At 51.6% G+C, this 17,748-nt stretch overlaps 2 protein-coding genes across 3 annotated transcripts; both read right to left on the minus strand.

Annotated features, from left to right (window-relative positions):
- Window positions 1-214: 214 nt before the first annotated feature.
- SMIM11A (small integral membrane protein 11A) lies at window positions 215-9,971 on the minus strand. Of its 2 annotated transcripts, XM_030951497.1 has the most exons (5): window positions 9,731-9,971; window positions 8,331-8,392; window positions 4,087-4,174; window positions 1,857-2,036; window positions 215-377 (listed from the first exon to the last, which is right to left on the minus strand). In XM_030951497.1, the coding sequence occupies exons 3-4, from the start codon at window positions 4,105-4,107 to the stop codon at window positions 1,869-1,871; spliced, it is 189 nt and encodes a 62-aa protein (XP_030807357.1). In that variant the 5' UTR covers window positions 4,108-4,174; window positions 8,331-8,392; window positions 9,731-9,971; the 3' UTR covers window positions 215-377; window positions 1,857-1,868. The 2 variants fall into 2 exon arrangements, with proteins under 2 accessions (XP_030807357.1, XP_030807365.1); XM_030951505.1 differs by lacking the exons at window positions 8,331-8,392; window positions 9,731-9,971 and adding an exon at window positions 4,805-4,825 and having other exon boundaries at window positions 243-377.
- Window positions 9,972-11,472: 1,501 nt separating this feature from the next.
- KCNE2 (potassium voltage-gated channel subfamily E regulatory subunit 2) lies at window positions 11,473-11,850 on the minus strand. The gene has a single exon (XM_030951485.1). It carries the CDS (start codon window positions 11,848-11,850, stop codon window positions 11,473-11,475), a length of 378 nt encoding a protein of 125 aa, XP_030807345.1.
- Between the last annotated feature and the right edge of the window lie 5,898 nt (window positions 11,851-17,748).

Below are 17,748 nucleotides of genomic sequence, written 5' to 3' on the forward strand. Positions count from 1 at the left end.
CAGGAGGCAGCTGCAGAAGCTGCACTGAGCCCTCCCCACTTCCTTCTGCCTCTCCATGAGCCTTGGAGCCCCCCAGGATGCATCCAGAGCATTGTTCTCCTCCATTTTTCCCTCCAGAGCCTTTTCCTCTTCCATCCCAGCCACCTCCTTGCAGCTGATCCTTCCCAGGTGCCTCCCCTGCAGCTCCAGTCCTGTGAGGAAGCAGCACCCACGTTTATTTTTTAAACAAAGACTTTTTTTTTTATTGCATAAATAGAGGCTCAGCTGCTTTGTACATATAAAAACAGAGATAATTTAGGTGTCACTCTGAGGGTTACCCATCCTTCTTTTCCAGGAAGGCTTCATCCTCCTGGGAAGGGAATCCAAGTGTCAGGAACCTGCAGGGTGGGGACAGAGCAGTGAGAAGAGCAGGCACAGGGGCTCCAGTGTTCCCAGGGCACCTTTGGAGCTGTTCCCAGCTCCATGGGGGAATTCCTCCCTCTGAATCCCAGATTCAGCAAGGACAGGGCCTCTGCTGGGCAGCTCTGGGGAGTGGGAAGGGAATTTCTGTGGAATCACAGAGGTTTTAACACCAAGGGTGGTGTCACCTGCTGGGCACTGAGGTTTTGTGATGATCCTGGGGCAGAAATCCCTGGAGCTGTGGGGTTTGCCAAACAGAATTCCCTGGGATAACACTGCACAGAACCCCAAAATCCAGGGCTGGTTTGGGTTAGAGGGATCTGAAAGCTCATCCCATCCACCCCTGCCATGGGCAGGGACATTTCCCACTAACCCAGGCTGCTCCAAGCCCTGCACAACCTTTCCTTTGCCAGGGAAGTGCCCAAAATCTGCCCCAAAGCCAAGTCCTGAATCTGCTGGAAGCATAAAAAACCCCTTTGGTTTTGCTGGTTTTTTGTTGTTGTTGTTGTTGTTGTTTTATTTTTGGTTTTGTTTTTTGTGTGTAAATAGAAAAAACTTTGTTCCCATGGTTATTCCCAGGGCCTCATTTCTAGGCACAATTCCCAATCCTTGGGAATAAAGGGAATAAAACAGTGACAGGGTGGAAATAAAATGGAGGAAAGATTTTAAGCGTCTTTAGATGGGAGGGGATGACCTCAGAAAGGGAAATAAGATTTTATTTCAATGAAGAGCAACATGACATCAAACTCCCACTGAGCTTCCAAAGGGCAGGCAGGAATAGAATTCCCATTTTGCTGCAGAACAGGGAGAAGTGAAGCAAACTGCTCCAAAAATGACAAGCAAGGCAGGGAATAGAATCCAGGCACCAGGCAGGACTCATTCTGCTCATGGATTTGCTCCAAGAATGCAGGGATTGCTTCAGCTTTGGAAACAGAGGGGAGGAACTCGGGAATTTCAGAAGGAAAATCCCAAATGTAGGGAATTTTGTAATGTTCATTTTGCTCTTTCAAGCAATGAAATGTGCATTTTTCTCAGGGAATTCTACACGGTGGATGTTCCAGGGCAGAACCTGTCCCTTTGGGAATTCCAGGTGTGGAATTTGCCCTTTCCAGCTACACCACCCCCAAGCTGTCAATAATTTCACTCCTCTAGAAAGGCTGATTATTTTCTCTCTTTATTTTGTGACTTCAAGCCCAAGCTCTGATTGCAGCATCCTGCCTGCCTGCTCCCCTGCAGTTATTCCCAATTTATCCCCCTCTTTGTGCATCAGGCACAAAAACCCAGGCAGACAAAACCAGAGAGGGAACATTGTGCTAAAACATCCTCAAACAGGACAGTGGTTCATGCAAGTCCCACAAAAAATGAGAGAGCAAACCCCTGAAACATCCCAAAAAATCCAAATCAATCCCACTGGGATTAACAATGCCCAAGCCCAGGAGCTGGGATCAGTTCCACACCTGAGGCACTCTTCACTCATCCTTCTTCTCTGCTTCTGCTTTCAGTTTCTCCTCACGTTCCCTCTTCAGTTTCTCCTCAATTTTCTTGCTCTGGTACATTTTGACTCCAGCAAAGGCCAAGCAAAGGATCAATGTTTTAGCTGCCAAAATGTACATCAGCAGTGGGAAGTTCTCCAGAGCCTGGAATGCCAAAGAATCTGTTTAGGCACTTCTGGGACACGTGGACAATTAAAATTGAATTTATAGGGATGCTCTGAATCTTCCATTCCAATATTAATGCTCCTCTCTCACTACAGTTTTTATTTGTGTGGGAAATTAAACCAGGCAGAGCAACAAAGCAAAAAAAACCAAAACCCTTTCCCTCAAGTCCTGAACTCCTTTTGCTCATTTTCCAGCAATATTTGCACCATCTGGAGTTGAAAAAAGGGAAGAGCTGAGTATTTTAGGGAAATTGTGCAAGTGGAAAAGCTGCTGAAGAATCCTCACACGTGAAGGATCCCTGGGGATCAGCTCTCAGATGGGATCCCCAAAAACACTCCATGAAACCTTAATTCACAGCAATTCTGTAATGAACCTGCTGAGAAATGGAAGGGGCAGATAAATGACTTTAAACTGGGAGAAAAGTGAAAAATCCAAGGATTGCTGAATGCCTGCAATTGCACAGAGTGTTTCAATGCTATAAAAATATAAACCTGGAGAGGGAAATGCAATGGAAATGAGTGGTGGGCACTGAGCAGCCCCCAGGGATGGGGTGGGGTTGTTGGGGGTCTGTGCAGGGCCAGGCCTTGGACTGGGTGGTCCCTGTGGGTCCCTTCCCAGCAGGATATCCCAAGGTTCTGTGGTGAATCTGTGAACTTGGAATTCACCCTGTTCCCTCAGGATCTCCCAGAGCTGTCAGGACACATCAAAGCTCTGAATTTAGGCCAAGCCTTGTGTCCCTACAGCAGCAGGGAGCTTGGAAAAACAGCACCAGGCTCTGTCCATGTCCCCACAGCCACAGAGGCAGCAGCTCTGCAACACCAGGGCAGGGGGAAAGTTTGATTTAATGAGCTCAAATGGTTAATTACAGAGTCATGGAGTGGTTTGGGCTGGAAAGGATTTCAAAGTTCATCCAGTTCCAGTGGCAGGGACACCTCCCACTGTCCCAAGCCGCTCCAGCCTGGCCTTGGGCACTGCATTGCACTGCAAAAAGCATTGATCAGTGCCTGGCAAGATTTTGTGATTAAAAGAAAGAAATAAAAAAAAAAAACCCAACCAAAATATATTGTGTCAACTTTCTTCCTGATGTTTGTTTTACTCATTTCCAGAAAACAGCTCTGGAGCTGTGCTGTAAAATCACCAACAAGCTGATGGATGCATTGGTGAGGTGATAAAATGATAACAAACGAGCAGAGGGGGAAAGTGGCCTCTTTCTGCTCCCAGTGAGGGCAGAGGAAAGTTCTGGAACAGCCAGCAGGAATAACAGGAACAGAAATTCAAACCAACCAATTGTTTCCTCTTGCACTTCTGTAGCTGACCCATAGAAATGAGCACTTCAATATTTTCTTCCAGGGATCCAGGGGCAGCCCCAGCTGCTCTGGGAATTCCATTCCAGCCCCTGCCCACCCTGCCAGGGAACAATTCCTCATTGCCAAGATCCCACCCAGCCCTGCCCTCTGGCACTGGCAGCCATTCCCTGGGTGCTGTCCCTGCATGCCCTGGAAATTGTCTCTCTCCAGCTTTCCTGGGGCTCCTGCAGGCCCTGCAAGGCCACCCTGAGCTCAGGCCAAAGCTTCTCCTGTGCAGGTGAACAATGCCAGCTGTGCCAGCCTTTCCTGCCAGCAGAGCTGCTCCAGCCCTCTGCTCATCCTGGCGCCTCCATGGACTTGTTCCAACAGCACCATGCAGGAGGAACCTGCTCCAACACTGTGGTGCCTGACACAACGACCCCAAAACCCCCAAAACCCCAAGAACACAGTGGGAGAAATTCCCCTCCAGTAACAAGAGCAGCTGAGGGAAGAGCAGCCAGAGAAAAACCTGGGAAGAGGAAAGGCAGGAGCTGCAGGGGTGAGCAGAGCTCTGGAGAGCTCAGGTCCAACATGGGCAAGGAAGGACAAGAAGAAATCCCCTGTCCCTGAGAGGGTGGGGGTCAAACAACCCTCCCCTGGGAAAGGAACCATCAGATCCCACCCAGCACATCCCCCATGGAAAGAGCAGCAATCCCTGCTCTGGGAACCTGGCCCAGCCTCACCTTCCAGTTAAAGGCCACCATGTCAGCTGTGGGGTGCCCCAGGACTGGGGGGTCACACTCCTGGAGGCACAGGGCAGGGCAGGAGCATCTTGGAGACACAGAAAATAAAGCAGAATTAACTCGTGGAGAAATGGGAAATAAAAAAAGCAGAATGAACTCTTGGAGAAATGGAAAATAAAGCAGAATGAACTCTTGGAGAAATGGAAAAAAAAGCAGAATAAACTCTTGGAGAAATGGAAAATAAAGCAGAATGAATTCTTGGAGAAATGGAAAATAAAGCAGAATGAACTCTTGGAAAAACGGCAAATAAAAAAAGCAGAATTAACTCTTGCAGAAATGGAAATAAAAAGCAGAATTAACTCTCAGAGAAATGGGGAAAAAAGCAGAATGAACTCTTGGAAAAATGGGAAATAAAAAAAGCAGAATTAACTCTTGCAGAAATGGAAAACAAAGCAGAATGAACTCTTGGAGAAATGGAAATTAAAAGCAGAATTAACTCTTGCAGAAATGGAAAATAAAAGCAGAATGAACTCTTGCAGAAATGGAAAACAAAGCAGAATGAACTCTTGGAGAAATGGAAATAAAAATCAGAATGAACTCTTGAAGAAATGGAAAATAAAGCAGAATGAACTCTTGCAGAAATGAAAAAAAAAAGCAGAATGAACTCCTGAAGAAATAGAAATGGAAAGAGAATTAGGCAAGCTGCTAATTAGCCCACCTGCCCTGGGAGGGGCTCCTCCCCAGCAATCCCAGTGAGCCCAGGGCCCTTCTGGGGCTCAGAGCCAGGAGCAGGACAGGGCTGAGACAGCCCAGAGCAGGTGCTGGGGCTGCAATTCCACACCCGGGCAGCTGCCCCGTGGAAAACATGGAAAGCAGGGCTGCCTTCGGAAGCTGAGCTGTGTGTGCTCCCCCTGCCTGCCTCTGCTGGGACTGAGGGACACTCAGGAGCTGCCTTGGGGCTTCTTTGAGGGTTTCCAAGCCCACCTGCTCTGTTTGGAGCCTGAACATTGAATTAATCCCCAAATTTCTCAGTCCTCTGTGATTGATAAATTTAATTCTCCATACTAACAGTTTATAAATATAGAGGTTAGCAAAGCAAGCAGTCCCTGGAGCCCTGAGTGCTCACCAAGCATTCCAGAGCTGAATTCCTGGGATGAAAAGGCTGCAGCACACACAGCACTGCCCTGGGCTCTCTGCTCAGCTGCTGGAATCCAAATTAACCCCTGGAGGCCTTTCCTGCCCATGGAGCAGGGGTGGAAAAGCAGGAGGGAACACTCCAGCACCGTGAAAAGCTGGGCTGAATAAATCAGCACCACACCAGAGAGCAGCTGCTGAGCTCCCTGCAGGAATTAAATGTTCTTGCAGCTCCTGTCCTGCTCAGTTTCTGGGGAGATTCTCTAATTTCTCCAGCCAGAGCATCCTCTCCTCTCCTCTCCTTTTCCCTCTCACCCTGCTGAGACCCCTCTGGAAACATTCCCACTCCTCCAGAGTGCCCAAGACCCAGCTGTACCAAAGCCCTGGAGTGGCAGCCACCAGCAAATTCCTGTTCATCAGTCACTGTTCCTGTGCTGATCCTGTTGTGCAGCTCCTTCTCCTGCTGAGGGGATGTCAGGGTGGTTTGTGAGTCACTGCTGTTACACCCCCAAGAAAATATTTTCACTTCATGGAATCATGGAGTGGTCTGGGTTGGAAGGACCTTGGAGATCATCCCCTGCCATGGCAGGGACACCTCCCACTGTCCCCAGTGTCCAGCCTGGCCTGGGGCACTGCCAGGGATCCAGGGGCAGCCCCAGCTGCTCTGGGAATTCCACCCCAGCCCTGCCCACCTTCCCAGGAAACAACTCCTCATTCCTAAAATCCCACCCAGCCCTGTCCTCCTTCAGCTTGAGGCCATTCCCTGTGCCCTGTCCCTCCATCCCTCGCCCAAAGTCTCTTTCCACGTTTGCTGTAATCCCAGGATGTTTCCCAGAGCTGCCACCGGTGCTGCTCTGTCCCCACAGTGTCCTGTGAGGTGGGAATGTCACTGCTCCCTCCAATCCAGGCTGCATTCCCACATCCCACCAGCCTCCAGGGTCAAACACTTCTCCCCCATCTCATCTCCTGGCTTTTCCAGCCTCCATCTGATCCCAGCCCTTATGAAATCCAGTGGAAACCTCAGGATTGAAAAAAGCAGCACAGGGCAGGAAGAACAAAGTGGGAAGAGGGGAGAAAGTGGGGAAAGGGGAGGATTTTAAAGCCCAGAGCAGCTGGGGCTGCCCCAAGGCCAGGTTGGACACTGGGGCTTGGAGCAGCCTGGGATTAGTGCAAGGTGTCCCTGCCCATGGAGGCTGGATGGGCTTTGAAATCCCTTCCAATCCAAACCATGCCAGGATTTTAGCATTCCCTTCACACTTAAAAAACACCATTTATGAGCACTGAGGTCATCAGTGCAAGAGCAGAAAGCCCCAACACTGCTTTTCCAAGGCTGGGATATCTTAAATCAACAGCTGGAATGGAGTGTTTGCCTTTCCTGAGGAGATAAGGCACAGAAGGGAGCAGGGAACACATCCACAGGCAGGCATTGTTCCCTCCCCAGGGAAATGCAGGCAAAGCCAGGGCCTGGGCCCCACACAAGGGCACTGCTCCCTCCCCTCACCTGCTCCTGCACGCAGCCACGTGAGGCTCTGCCTGGATTCCCTGAGAGATGCTCCAGAGCTGGGATAAAACAGCCCCAGGCTGGCAGGGATTCCCTGGGACTGCACTGCCAGGTCCCCTCGGCAGTTTTATGCAACCCCCCTCACATTTCTCTTCACAGAGAAAAGCAAGGCACAGTTCTTCCCAAGAATATTTCTGGGTTTCACATTGTCTGAACCTCAGAGAAAGGGAAAAACAATTCTTATCTCATTTGCTGTGCCTGTGTTTGTGCAAAAGCAGAATGCAATATGGAGATTGTTTACTCACAGTGATGGGGTTTTGTTTCCTTGCCTGTCAGGGCCAGGTGTGTGTGTGTGTGTGAGTCAGGACTGTGGGGGGACAGTCACAGATTCTGGGCAGTGTGTGCAGGGTTTATTATTATTTTATTTCTATTTTTATATTTTAATTATTTTTATATTTAAATAATAATAATAATAAATAACAATATATACAATAAATATAAATATTTACTATAATATAATATATATATAATATATATATATATATATATATAATATAGTATAAATAAAGTAATTAATTAGCCTTCTGATATCCATGGAGTCCTCCTCATATCGCTCCTTGGTCAGGGCCCTCACAGCATTGCTATAGTTTTATTCCTTTCCAAATGCCACCGTGGCTGCCCCTGGATCCCTGGCAGTGTCCCAGGCCAGGCTGGATGGGGCTGGGAGCAGCCTGGGACAGTGGGAGATGTCCCTGCCCATGGCACTGGATGGGCTTTAAGGCCCCTCCCAGCCCAAACCATGCTGGGATTTTGGGATTCTGGGCTGTGTCTGCAGCCTTGTCCCAGGGAATTCTGTCTGGTGAAGCAGATCAGGCTCCTGCAGATGGGAAAGAGGAGAGGGTCTGGGCAGATCCCACCTTCCAGCAATTCCCTGTGAACCCCAAATCCTCTGGGATCCTCTGCAGGCACAGCAGGCTCATTGCAGAGGGTTGTGTCCCTCAGGGAGGGCTGCAGCACATCCCAGAGCTTGGGATTAGCCCTGGTTCCAGCCCCAGGATCTCTGCCCAGCTCAGCCCCACAGCTGTGCCTGTGCTGGAGCAGGGAAATGAATCCCAGCCTGGAGTGCAGCTCCAGCCCTCCCCAGGAGCACAGCCCAGCCCAGGCTCTAGGGCATTGTCTGCAGAGCAGGGACAGCCCCCAGGCACCACAGAACATCCCCAGAGCACCCCCAGCATCCACACCCCCTGGAGCTGTCCTGGCAGGCTGCACATCTCACCCTGCCTGCCAAGAGCTCCAGCATGCCCACAAAATGGGGCTGAGATGTTCCTCTGGGGATTGCTGCACAACTCCAGCCACGAGGCCTTGGAAAGCTCCGAGCTACTGAGTTATCTGAGTGCACTTCAATGTGACATTTCTGAGCTAGAAAAGGGTGCCACTCACCAAGGCCAGGCTGGATGGGACTCTGAAGGTGTCCCTGCTCATGGCAGGCTTGGAATGACATAATCTTTAAGGTCCTTTCCAACTCACACCTGATTCTGATTCTGGATCAACTCAAGGTTCCAACTCAAGCAACATCAAAACAATTGAAAAACCATCAAGATCTTCATACCTGATGAAGCAGAAATTAAAATATGAGTGATTCCTCTGGCAGCTCCTCACATACTCCAAACTCTGGAAAACAGGAACAGAGCAGATGGGATGTTTCATTCACATTGGCTGGATTAAAATCAAACCAAACCCAGAAATGCCAGGGGCACATCAGACTCTTCCACCATGGCATCACAAAGATGATCCCAAAATTGGAGCCCCTCTGCTCTGGAAAGAGGCCGGAGAACTGGGATTGTCCAGCCTGGAGAAGGGACAATTCCAGGGAGACCTTAGAGCCCCTTCCAGTGCTAAAAAGGAATGAGAGGGACTTTTTATATGGGCAGAGAGTGCCAAGACAAGGGGCAATGGTTTTAAACTGCCAGAGGGCAGGGCTGGACGGGATATTGGGAATTAGGGAGGGTGGGCAGGTCCTGCACAGGGAGCCCAGAGCAGCTGGGGCTGCCCCTGGATCCCAGCCCAGCTCTGTCCTAGGCTGGAGCAGAAGGAAGGGACTGGGGAACAAGGAGGGAGGGTGGAAAGCAAGAAAAGCAGGGGGTGGAGAGCAAGGAAAGGGGATGGAGAGCAAGGAAGGGGGGCTGAAGAGAAAGGAGGGATACTGGAGAACAAGCAATGGGGGCTGGAGAGAAAGGGGAGAATAAGGAGGGGGGCTGAAGGGAAAGGAGGGGAGTGGAGAACAAGAATGGAGAGCCTGGAGAGGAAGGAAGGAGATGAAGAACCAGGAAAAGGGCTGGTGAACAAGGAGGGAAAGGCGGATATCAAATAAGGGGGCTGGAGGGCAAGGAAGGGGGGTTGAAGAGAAAGGAGGGGGTACTGGAGAACAAGGAATGGGGGCTGGAGAACAAGGAATGGGGGCTGGAGAGAAAGGGGAGAATAAGGAGGGGGAGTGAAGGGAAAGGCAGGGAGTGGAGAACAAGAATGGAGGGCCTGGAGAGGAAGGAAGGCGATGGAGAACCAAGAAAGGGGTCTGATGAACAAGGAGGGAAAGGCGGATATCAAATAAGGGGGCTGGAGAGCAAGAAGGAGGCTGGGGAACAACGGAACAAGGGGACTGAGAGCAAGGGCGGGTGGAGGGCAAAGAGAGGGGCTGAAGATGGAGGAAAGCGGGGCGAGCAACACGGAAGGGACTGGAGAGAGGGAAGGGAGAGTGGATTAGACAGGAGGGAGGTTGGAGAGAAAGGACGAGGCCTGGAGGGCAAGGAGGGGGTGGAGAAGGGCCAGGGGAAGGCCAGGCCGGGCAGGGCAGGCAGCGGGCCCGGCCCCGGAGAGCGGCCGAGGCTGCGGGGAGCCGAGCGCTCGGGGCCGGCGGCCATGCGGGCCGGGGTCCGCCGGAGCCCCGCGGGGCCGTGAGGGGAAGGAAGGGAAGAAGGGAAGAAGAAAGGAAGGGGCCCAGGCCGGTCCTACCTGCGGGCGGCCATGGCAGCGGGGGCGGCGCTCCCTCACGGAGCTCCCGGCAGCGGCAGCGCCGGGCCCGGCCGGGGCCGCTCCGCCCGCTCGGCTGCCGCGCTGGGCTTGGCTGTGCTCCGCTTTTCTCCCTCAAGATTAACAGTTCTGCCATGAAACAGCTCCTGCAGGGACCGCAGCGAGGTCCCGGAGATCCCCGTGCCCAGCTGGGGATCAGGAGAGGGATTGGGATGGGATATGGTTGGGGTTGGGGTTGGGGTTGGGGTTGTGGGGTTGTGTCCCCCTCAGGTGATTTCCCACCTGCAGAGCTGCCCCAGCCCTGGGCCCAGCCCAGGGAGGAGCTGGAGCTGCTGCAGAGAGCCCAGAGGAGGCTCCAGGATGAGCAGAGGGATGGAGCAGCTCTGCTGGCAGGAAAGGCTGGCACAGCTGGCATTGTTCACCTGCACAGGAGAAGCTTTGGCCTGAGCTCAGGGTGGCCTTGCAGGGCCTGCAGGAGCCCCAGGAAAGCTGGAGAGAGACAATTTCCAGGGGATGCAGGGACAGCACCCAGGGAATGGCCTCAAAGTGAAAAATTACAGGTTTAGGTCAGATATTAGGAACAATTTCCTCCCTGGCAGGGTGGGCAGGCCCTGGCACAGGGTGTCCCTGGATCCCTGGCAGTGCCCAAGGCCAGGCTGGACACTGGGAGCCCCTGGGACAGTGGGAGGTGTCCAGGTTGCTCCCAGCCCTGTCCAGCCTGGCCTTAAACATTTGCAGGAATGTGGAGTCCACATCCTCTCTGTGGGCAGCTTGTGTCAGGGCCTCACCACCCTCACACTAAAGAATTTCTTCCTAACATCTGACACAAACCTGCCCTCTTTCAATTTAAGGCCATTTCCCATTGTCCTATCAATAAGTTTCTATGTGAGAAGTCCCTGTGCAGCTCTCCTGGAGCCCCTTCAGGCCCTGCCAGGGGCTCTGAGCTCTCCCTGGAGCTTCTCCTCTCCAGGTGAGCCCCCAGCTCTCCCAGCAGCTCCACCTTTGTCTGGTGTTGATCCAGGGGCAGCTCTGCAGATGAGGTCTCACACGAGCAGAGAGGACAATCCCTTCCTTCAGCCTGCTCCTTGTGCTTCTTTTGCATCTCCAGCACATCTGGAGCGCGATGGCTTCAGCTCAAATCTCAAAATTTGTGTCCAAGACAAGCCACAGGCTCCCAAAGAAAAGAAGCTCTTTGTCATTTATTATTTAACAAGAGTGAAAATAGGAATCAGATCACTAAAAAGGAGTTGGGAGTGAGTGTGTGCAGGTATCAGGTCCCTCCTGTGATTCATTCCCTAATTGCTTCTTCAGTCAGTCCCTGGAGATTGCAGATTTTACTGGATATTTTCAGCTTATTTTTAAAGTGGCTTTAAGTCACACAGTTTGGATCTAAACTGGCACTTTTGACCAGCACTGATTCACAATTATTCTTAGGTGGGAACATCCAGATCTGCTTGTGGATTTTAAAAATGCTCAAATAATCAAGTTATCCCTGTCATGGCTTTATTTTCCCAAAGGACAGACTAGCAAAGGGAAGCACAATCACAGATTTTTCTTGGACTTTGCCAACATCCTCACGGGAACCACCACATTGATTTCCTCAGGACTCCATTATCCATTGACCTGTGTGTAAATTGAATCAACACTTCCACAGCTCTTTGGAATTCCAGTGAGTTGTCTCTGTGTGACTCCATGAGTCCCTCACTGCTGGCATTCCCAGAAAGTCAAGGTGACTCTGGGCTTGTTTTATCCCTTGCCCCCAGGTTTTCATGGATCACACACTTGAGATCTTCTGGGTTCAGCACCTGGTTCTTGTACTTCTCCCCCCAGTCCTCCACGATGTACTGGTGGTAGGGATCGTTGGAGTGCTCCCTCCTCTTGGATTTCACAGTGCTCACCAGGATGGCCACGATGATGAAGGAGAACATCCCAATCATCACCATCAGGTACAGGATAACGTAGTCAAAGTTTTCAGCAGCCACCTCAGCCTGCAGTTTGTTCTCTGCTTCTGTCATGTTCCTCCTCCAGCCGTTCATGTAATTGAGGAAGGTTTCCTTGAAAATATCTTCCACTGCCCAAGTGAAGTTCTGCAGCTTGGTCATCCTCGCCAATTATGCTGCTAAAGACAAGAAAATATTCTTTTTAATCAGATGTCTGCATTAAAAGAGTTGATTTGGAGTATTTTGTCAGTGTTATGTCAATTATCTGGTACCAGTCACCTTCTGACACTTGAAGGAGCAGCTTCAGCTCAGCTGAGAATCCCCATCTCTGAGTGGTTCAGAGAACCAAGGAGGTTCTGCTCAGAATCATGGAATGGCCTGGGTTGGGAGGGACCTTAAAATCACCCAGTGCCGCCCCTGCCATGGCAGGGACACCTCCCACTGTCCCAGGCTGCTCCAGCCCCAGTGTCCAGCCTGGCCTTGGGCACTGCCAGGGATCCAGGGATGGAATTCCATCCCAGCCCTGCCCACCCTGCCAGGGAACAATTCCTCATTGCCAAGATCCCACCCAGCCCTGCCCTCTGGCACTGGCAGCCATTCCCTGGGTGCTGTCCCTGCATCCCCTGGAAATTGTCTCTCTCCAGCTTTCCTGGGGCTCCTGCAGGCCCTGCAAGGCCACCCTGAGCTCAGGCCAAAGCTTCTCCTGTGCAGGTGAACAATGCCAGCTGTGCCAGCCTTTCCTGCCAGCAGAGCTGCTCCATCCCTCTGCTCATCCTGGAGCCCACTGAGGTCCCTTTGCTCTGGGGACACTTTGGTGAAGGCCCCCATGGCCCTGTCACAGGGTTTGGGGCACTGTCCCTTCCCTGCAGAGGGCACCTCCGAGGGAGGAAGGATTGCTCCTGAGGACAAGACAAAGCCATGGGAGGGACATGGAGGCTGAGACTCCATCCCTGGAGTGGCCTCAGGGACCATTGGGGACAATCCCCAAAGGGGAAGAGACACTGCCTGGTACTGCAAAGCCATGTTTGATCCCATTTATCCCAAAATTCAGACCCTGGTGCTGCTCAGACCCCATAAACTAGGTGTGTGTCCCACAGGAGGAAAATCCCCCTCCAGAATTCCTTCCCACCAGATCCCATTCTGACCAGATCCCATTCCCACTCAGATCCCATTCCCACCCAGACCCCATTCCCACCCAGACCCCATTCCCACAAAGATCCCGTTCCCACCCAGATCCCATTCCCACACAGATCCCTTTCCCACACACATCCCTTTCCCACACAGATCCCATTCCCATACTGATTCCATTCCCATACAAATCCCAATCCCACCAGAGATATTCCCACCAGATCTCATTCCTGCATGGATCCCATTCCCACCCAGATCCCACTCCCACCAGATCCCATTCCCACACAGACCCCATTCTGACCAGATCCCATTCCCACATGGATCCCATTCCCACCTGATCCCATTCCCACCTGATCCCATTCCCACACAGATCCCAGTCCCACACAGATCCCAGTCCCATCAGATCCCATTCCCACCCAGATCCCATTCCCACCTGATCCCATTCCCACACAGATCCCACTCCCATCAGATCCCATTCCCACCCAGATCCCACTCCCACCAGATCCCATTCCCACCAGATCCCATTCCCACCCAGATCCCATTCCCACCCAGGCTGTCCCACTTTAATGTGATCAATTCCTTCCTCTCTCCAGACCAGCCAAGCCCTAAAACCTGTGGAAATCTTCCCCCCAAGCCCTTTGTTCCCAGTCCAGTCCTCAAGAACGAGGAGTTGGCTGCATCCAAGGGGAAGAGGCACTGAATTTTCATTGCTAATAAAAATTTGGGATTTTTTCCAATTCAGGAATTCAGGAATTCAGCCTTTGTGCACACAGGGATTCAGGTACACGTGCAGGAAGATCCCTCTGCAGTTACTCCCTCACACATGCTCAAATATAGGGGACAAAGGTAATTATTGGAACTAAATGAGAAAATATAAATACAAACTGTCTAAAACCTGCTTTTTCCTTGGTTTCCATCAAAAATTGCTATCATTTTTCAGGAGGAAACAGACTTGTAAAAGCAGCTTACCTTTGCTGTGTCCTTCCCTAAGGAGATTCAGGATTTTCCAGCTCCACTGGATAATGGGGTGAAACTCCCCAAAAAGAGCAGGGATGTCTTTAAGGAACCTGCACAAGGCTGGGAGCAGGTGCCTGTGAAATAAGTGCCTTCCACTGCACTTATGTTTATATTAAATTAAAAGCTAAATCTAATCTCACCTGGAAAGTCAAATATTGGCTGACAGCTTGCATCAGTCATCCTGTCGGATCTGGGACTGAGCCTTTGTGCTGCCTGCTGCAAGTTCAGATATTGGAAAAGAGCTTTCCTGGGGACAAACGGGTGCAGCTCCATCCTTGGTGAGCCAGAAGAGTAAAGATGAGCCCTGTTAAATAATAATATTAAGAATTAGTAGAGAAGAATTCTTGGCTGTGAGGGTGGGCAGGCCCTGGCACAGTTTGCCCAGAGCAGCTGTGGCACTTCCAGGATCCCTGGCAGTGCCCAAGGCCAGGATGGGGCTTGGAATAACCTGGGATAGTGGAATGGGATCATCTTTAAAGTCCCTTCCAACCCAAACAATTCCCTATTTCTATGAATAAAGCAGTAGCACCAGCAGTGATAAGAACAATGATTTCCTTTGCTGATCTGGGCAAAGAGGTGAGCACTGAGCAGTCAGGCTTCCCTTCCCTTCCCTTCCCTTCCCTTCCCTTCCCTTCCCTTCCCTTCCCTTCCCTTCCCTTCCCTTCCCTTCCCTTCCCTTCCCTTCCCTTCCCTTCCCTTCCCTTCCCTTCCCTTCCCTTCCCTTCCCTTCCCTTCCTTTTCCTTTTCTTTGCCCCTTTTCCTTTGCCCCTCTTCCTCTTCCTCTTCCTCTTCCTCTTCCTCTTCCTCTTCCTCTTCCTCTTCCTCTTCCTCTTCCTCTTCCTCTTCCTCTTCCTCTTCCCTTTCTCTCTCCTTTTCTCCCCCCAGGATCAGGATCAGCTGAGCCCCACTTCTATGCCCTTGCTGCAGAAATAAATCCCCAGAGCTCTGTTCTGTGGGCACTTCACTCATGAGCTGGAGGAGGAAAAGAATAAAAAACCCAGAAAACCAAACCAAAAGAAGAAGAAGAAAAAAAAAAAAAGGAGAATGAATGAGATTTGGCTTTATTTCTGGCAGATGCTGACTCCTCTGAGAGGCTCTGAGACACCTGGGGAGTTTGTTCAGAGAAATGAGACCACATCAGGAGCATCAGCAGCAACTCCTGCTCTGCTGGGGACATCCAGGGAGGGGGATCATGCTGGCATTGAGGTGCAAAATGCCCCCCAAGCACATGGGCTGGGACTAAAAAACCAAATTTTCATCTTACAGCCAGTCCTGACAAGGAATGTCATCTTTGAGGGACAGGAAGGCAGCCTGGAGTGATCCCAAATCCACAGCACACCCCAGAGGGATGAAGATTTGCTCCTGGTGTGGAGAATGCTGATCCCTGAGGAAACCCTGCTGCTGCCACCCTTGTCATGGGTACTGCAACATCCTGGAGGTGTTCAGAGCAGGAAACCTCCCAGCACAGGGATCAGCTGCTGGCAGCATTTCCTCCTGATCCCACACTTCTCCTGGCTTTGCCCCCAGAGAGCTTCTGTGTGCTGTGAGGAACCCCAGAGGCACCTCCCTGTGCTGTGCACGGACATTCCCTGGCTGCTCCCAGCTGGATAAAGTCACTTGGAGCTTTTTTGTCTGGCTATGGAAATGAGAAAGGAGCCTGGAAGTTCCCAAGTTGAGAAATCACTGCCAATAATGAGAAATTTATCCCTCCCTCAACCCCTCTCCCCTACCAGCTGTTCCTGAAACCAAAACTTCCCTGAATAATGCCATTCCCAGTGTCCCCCTGAAGGTCACTGAGCTCAGGGTTTGCTGAGTCTGGGAGCAGGGAGGGGCTCAGGGACAGACAGGGTGGGAATGATTAAACAGGAGGAGGAGGAGGAGCAGACAAATGTCTTGGGCAGGAAAGGTGGGAACCTTAATATTGCTCTGGAATGGAGACAAATGCCAAGGCAAATGCTCCTGATCTCATGGAATAACAATAATGATGGAATTGCTGAGTGGGAAGGGATCCCCCAGTGCCAGCCCTGCCCTGCCCAGAGCCCCCCAAGCCCAGCCTGGGCATCCCTGGCAGCGCTGGCCAAAGGCTCCTGGAGCTGTGGCAGCCTCGGGGCCGTGCCCATTCCCTGGGCAGCCAGGGCAGTGCCAGCACCCTCTGGGCAAGAACCTTGCCCTAAAACCCAACCTAAATCCCTCCAGCCCCTCCCTGGTGCTGTCCCTGTGCTGTGATTTGGAGCCTTTTGTCATGGTTTGACACTGGCACAATGCCAGTGCCCCATGAAAATATACTTCCCTGGTGTTTGCTGTGAGATGTGACCAGGAAATAAGCAAAGCAGGCCTCTACCTTAGAAAAAAAATTTATTAACTAAACTACAAAAGGAAAAAAACCACACACACACACACGCACACACACACCTGGAAAATGAAAACTCCACAAAAAGCATTTCCTCCTCCCCCCACCACATTTCCAATACATCTTCCAAATTTCAACTCTCCATCCATCACCCTGTAAATACTCAATTTCAGTCCATCAAGAGGAGAGGAATCCTTCTTGGGGCCATGGTGACCTCTTCCTTGCATGCCCAGTGCTCTCACCACTGGACATGGAACAGAGCTGCTTCAAGGGTTATCCTTTTAAGGGTGCTTTGACCAGTTCCAAAAAAAGCACAGTTTCCTCTCACTCTCGGGACCTCTTGTACCCCCCATACTTGTCTACCCCCTGGGGCCGGGGGGTCTCCAAAACTGAACCCTCTCAGTTCTGAGCCATCGCCTCCCCCCTGCATGCAGCCTCTGTGTCGCGAGGAAGCACGGTTCTGTCCATGGCTGTACCAAAAAGAGTCCAGCAACCAGCTACTCCATCATCTCTTTCCGGCCTCTTCTTTACTCTCCCAGCCTCACTCACTGCTCCGACTGTCATTCTCTTGCCCATTTCCTCTTTATCATCCACTCCATCTCCCCTCCGGGAAAGGTCCAAATGCTCTGTGAGGTCTTCATTGTCCAGGAAGGGGTTAACAAACTTCTGCACGCGGCCAGGCTCCTTCTCTGCTGCACTCCCCCCTTTCCCCTCCTTCTTCACAGCCGATATCATTTCAAGGCCACAGGCCCGTACCAGCTTTCCCTCTCTCATCTTCTGGCTGGGGAAGGGGGGGCTGCCCAAATCTTCTCGGGGCCTCTCTCCCTCTGTCTCTCCTGGGGGGGGCTGCCCAACGCCTCCTGGTGCCCCCACCACCCTTCCATCCTGAGGGGTCAGGCCTACCTCTGCCGGGCCGCAGGTTTTCCCTCCCCTGCCCAGCTTGAAGCCGGGCAGGGGAGGCCTTGCCTCTTTGCTGGCCGGAAATCAAAGAGAGAGCCCAAGGGAGTGCTCTGCTTCTAACCCCTGTGTTCTCAGAGGCGCATCCACCCTCAGTGGCCAAGCCTGGTGTCAATTTAAAATCTGAACACCTATTGGCCTCTGGCCATTCCCAGAAAACCTGCTTCCTGTAAACCCACGACACCTTTTCCCACCTGGCTGATTCTGTGATTCTCCTGAATGGCAGAGGATTGGTATCAGTGATGATCCCCACAGACATTTCTCTTCAGAGGGGTTCTCAGTGCACTTGATCCCTTCTTCTCCCAACATTCCATTGCTTCCCTGCATCATCTGCAAAAAACCAGCTCTGCCCTTTGGATGCCTTGCCCTGGCCAGGGTTTTCTTTTTACCTGAGGAAACCCTTTGGAATTGCTTCTTTCTTATGGAGCAGCTCTTGCATCTTTTGGGGTCTCTGAGTGCTGAGTGGGCCAACCCTGGGGGTGTTTTGGTTTCCTGAGAGATCCTGAGGCTCCATTTAGTGTTGGATCACCTGGTGGGACCCTTTGGGTCTGTGTGAGCCCCATTTGGTGTTTGATCACCTGGTGGGACCCTTTGGGTCTGTGTGAGCC

This window comes from Camarhynchus parvulus, chromosome 1 (assembly GCF_901933205.1).
Source record: "Camarhynchus parvulus chromosome 1, STF_HiC, whole genome shotgun sequence".
Taxonomy (NCBI): Eukaryota; Metazoa; Chordata; class Aves; order Passeriformes; family Thraupidae; genus Camarhynchus; species Camarhynchus parvulus.

Coding starts and splice junctions, on each gene's coding strand:
- SMIM11A (XM_030951497.1), bottom strand. CDS start 4,107: ATGGTGGCCTTTAACTGGAAG. Junction 2,037..4,086: donor TGGTGGCCTTTAACTGGAAG/GTGAGGCTGGGC, acceptor TTGGCATTCCAG/GCTCTGGAGAACTTCCCACT.
- KCNE2 (XM_030951485.1), bottom strand. CDS start 11,850: ATGACCAAGCTGCAGAACTTCACTTGGGCAGTGGAAGATATTTTCAAG.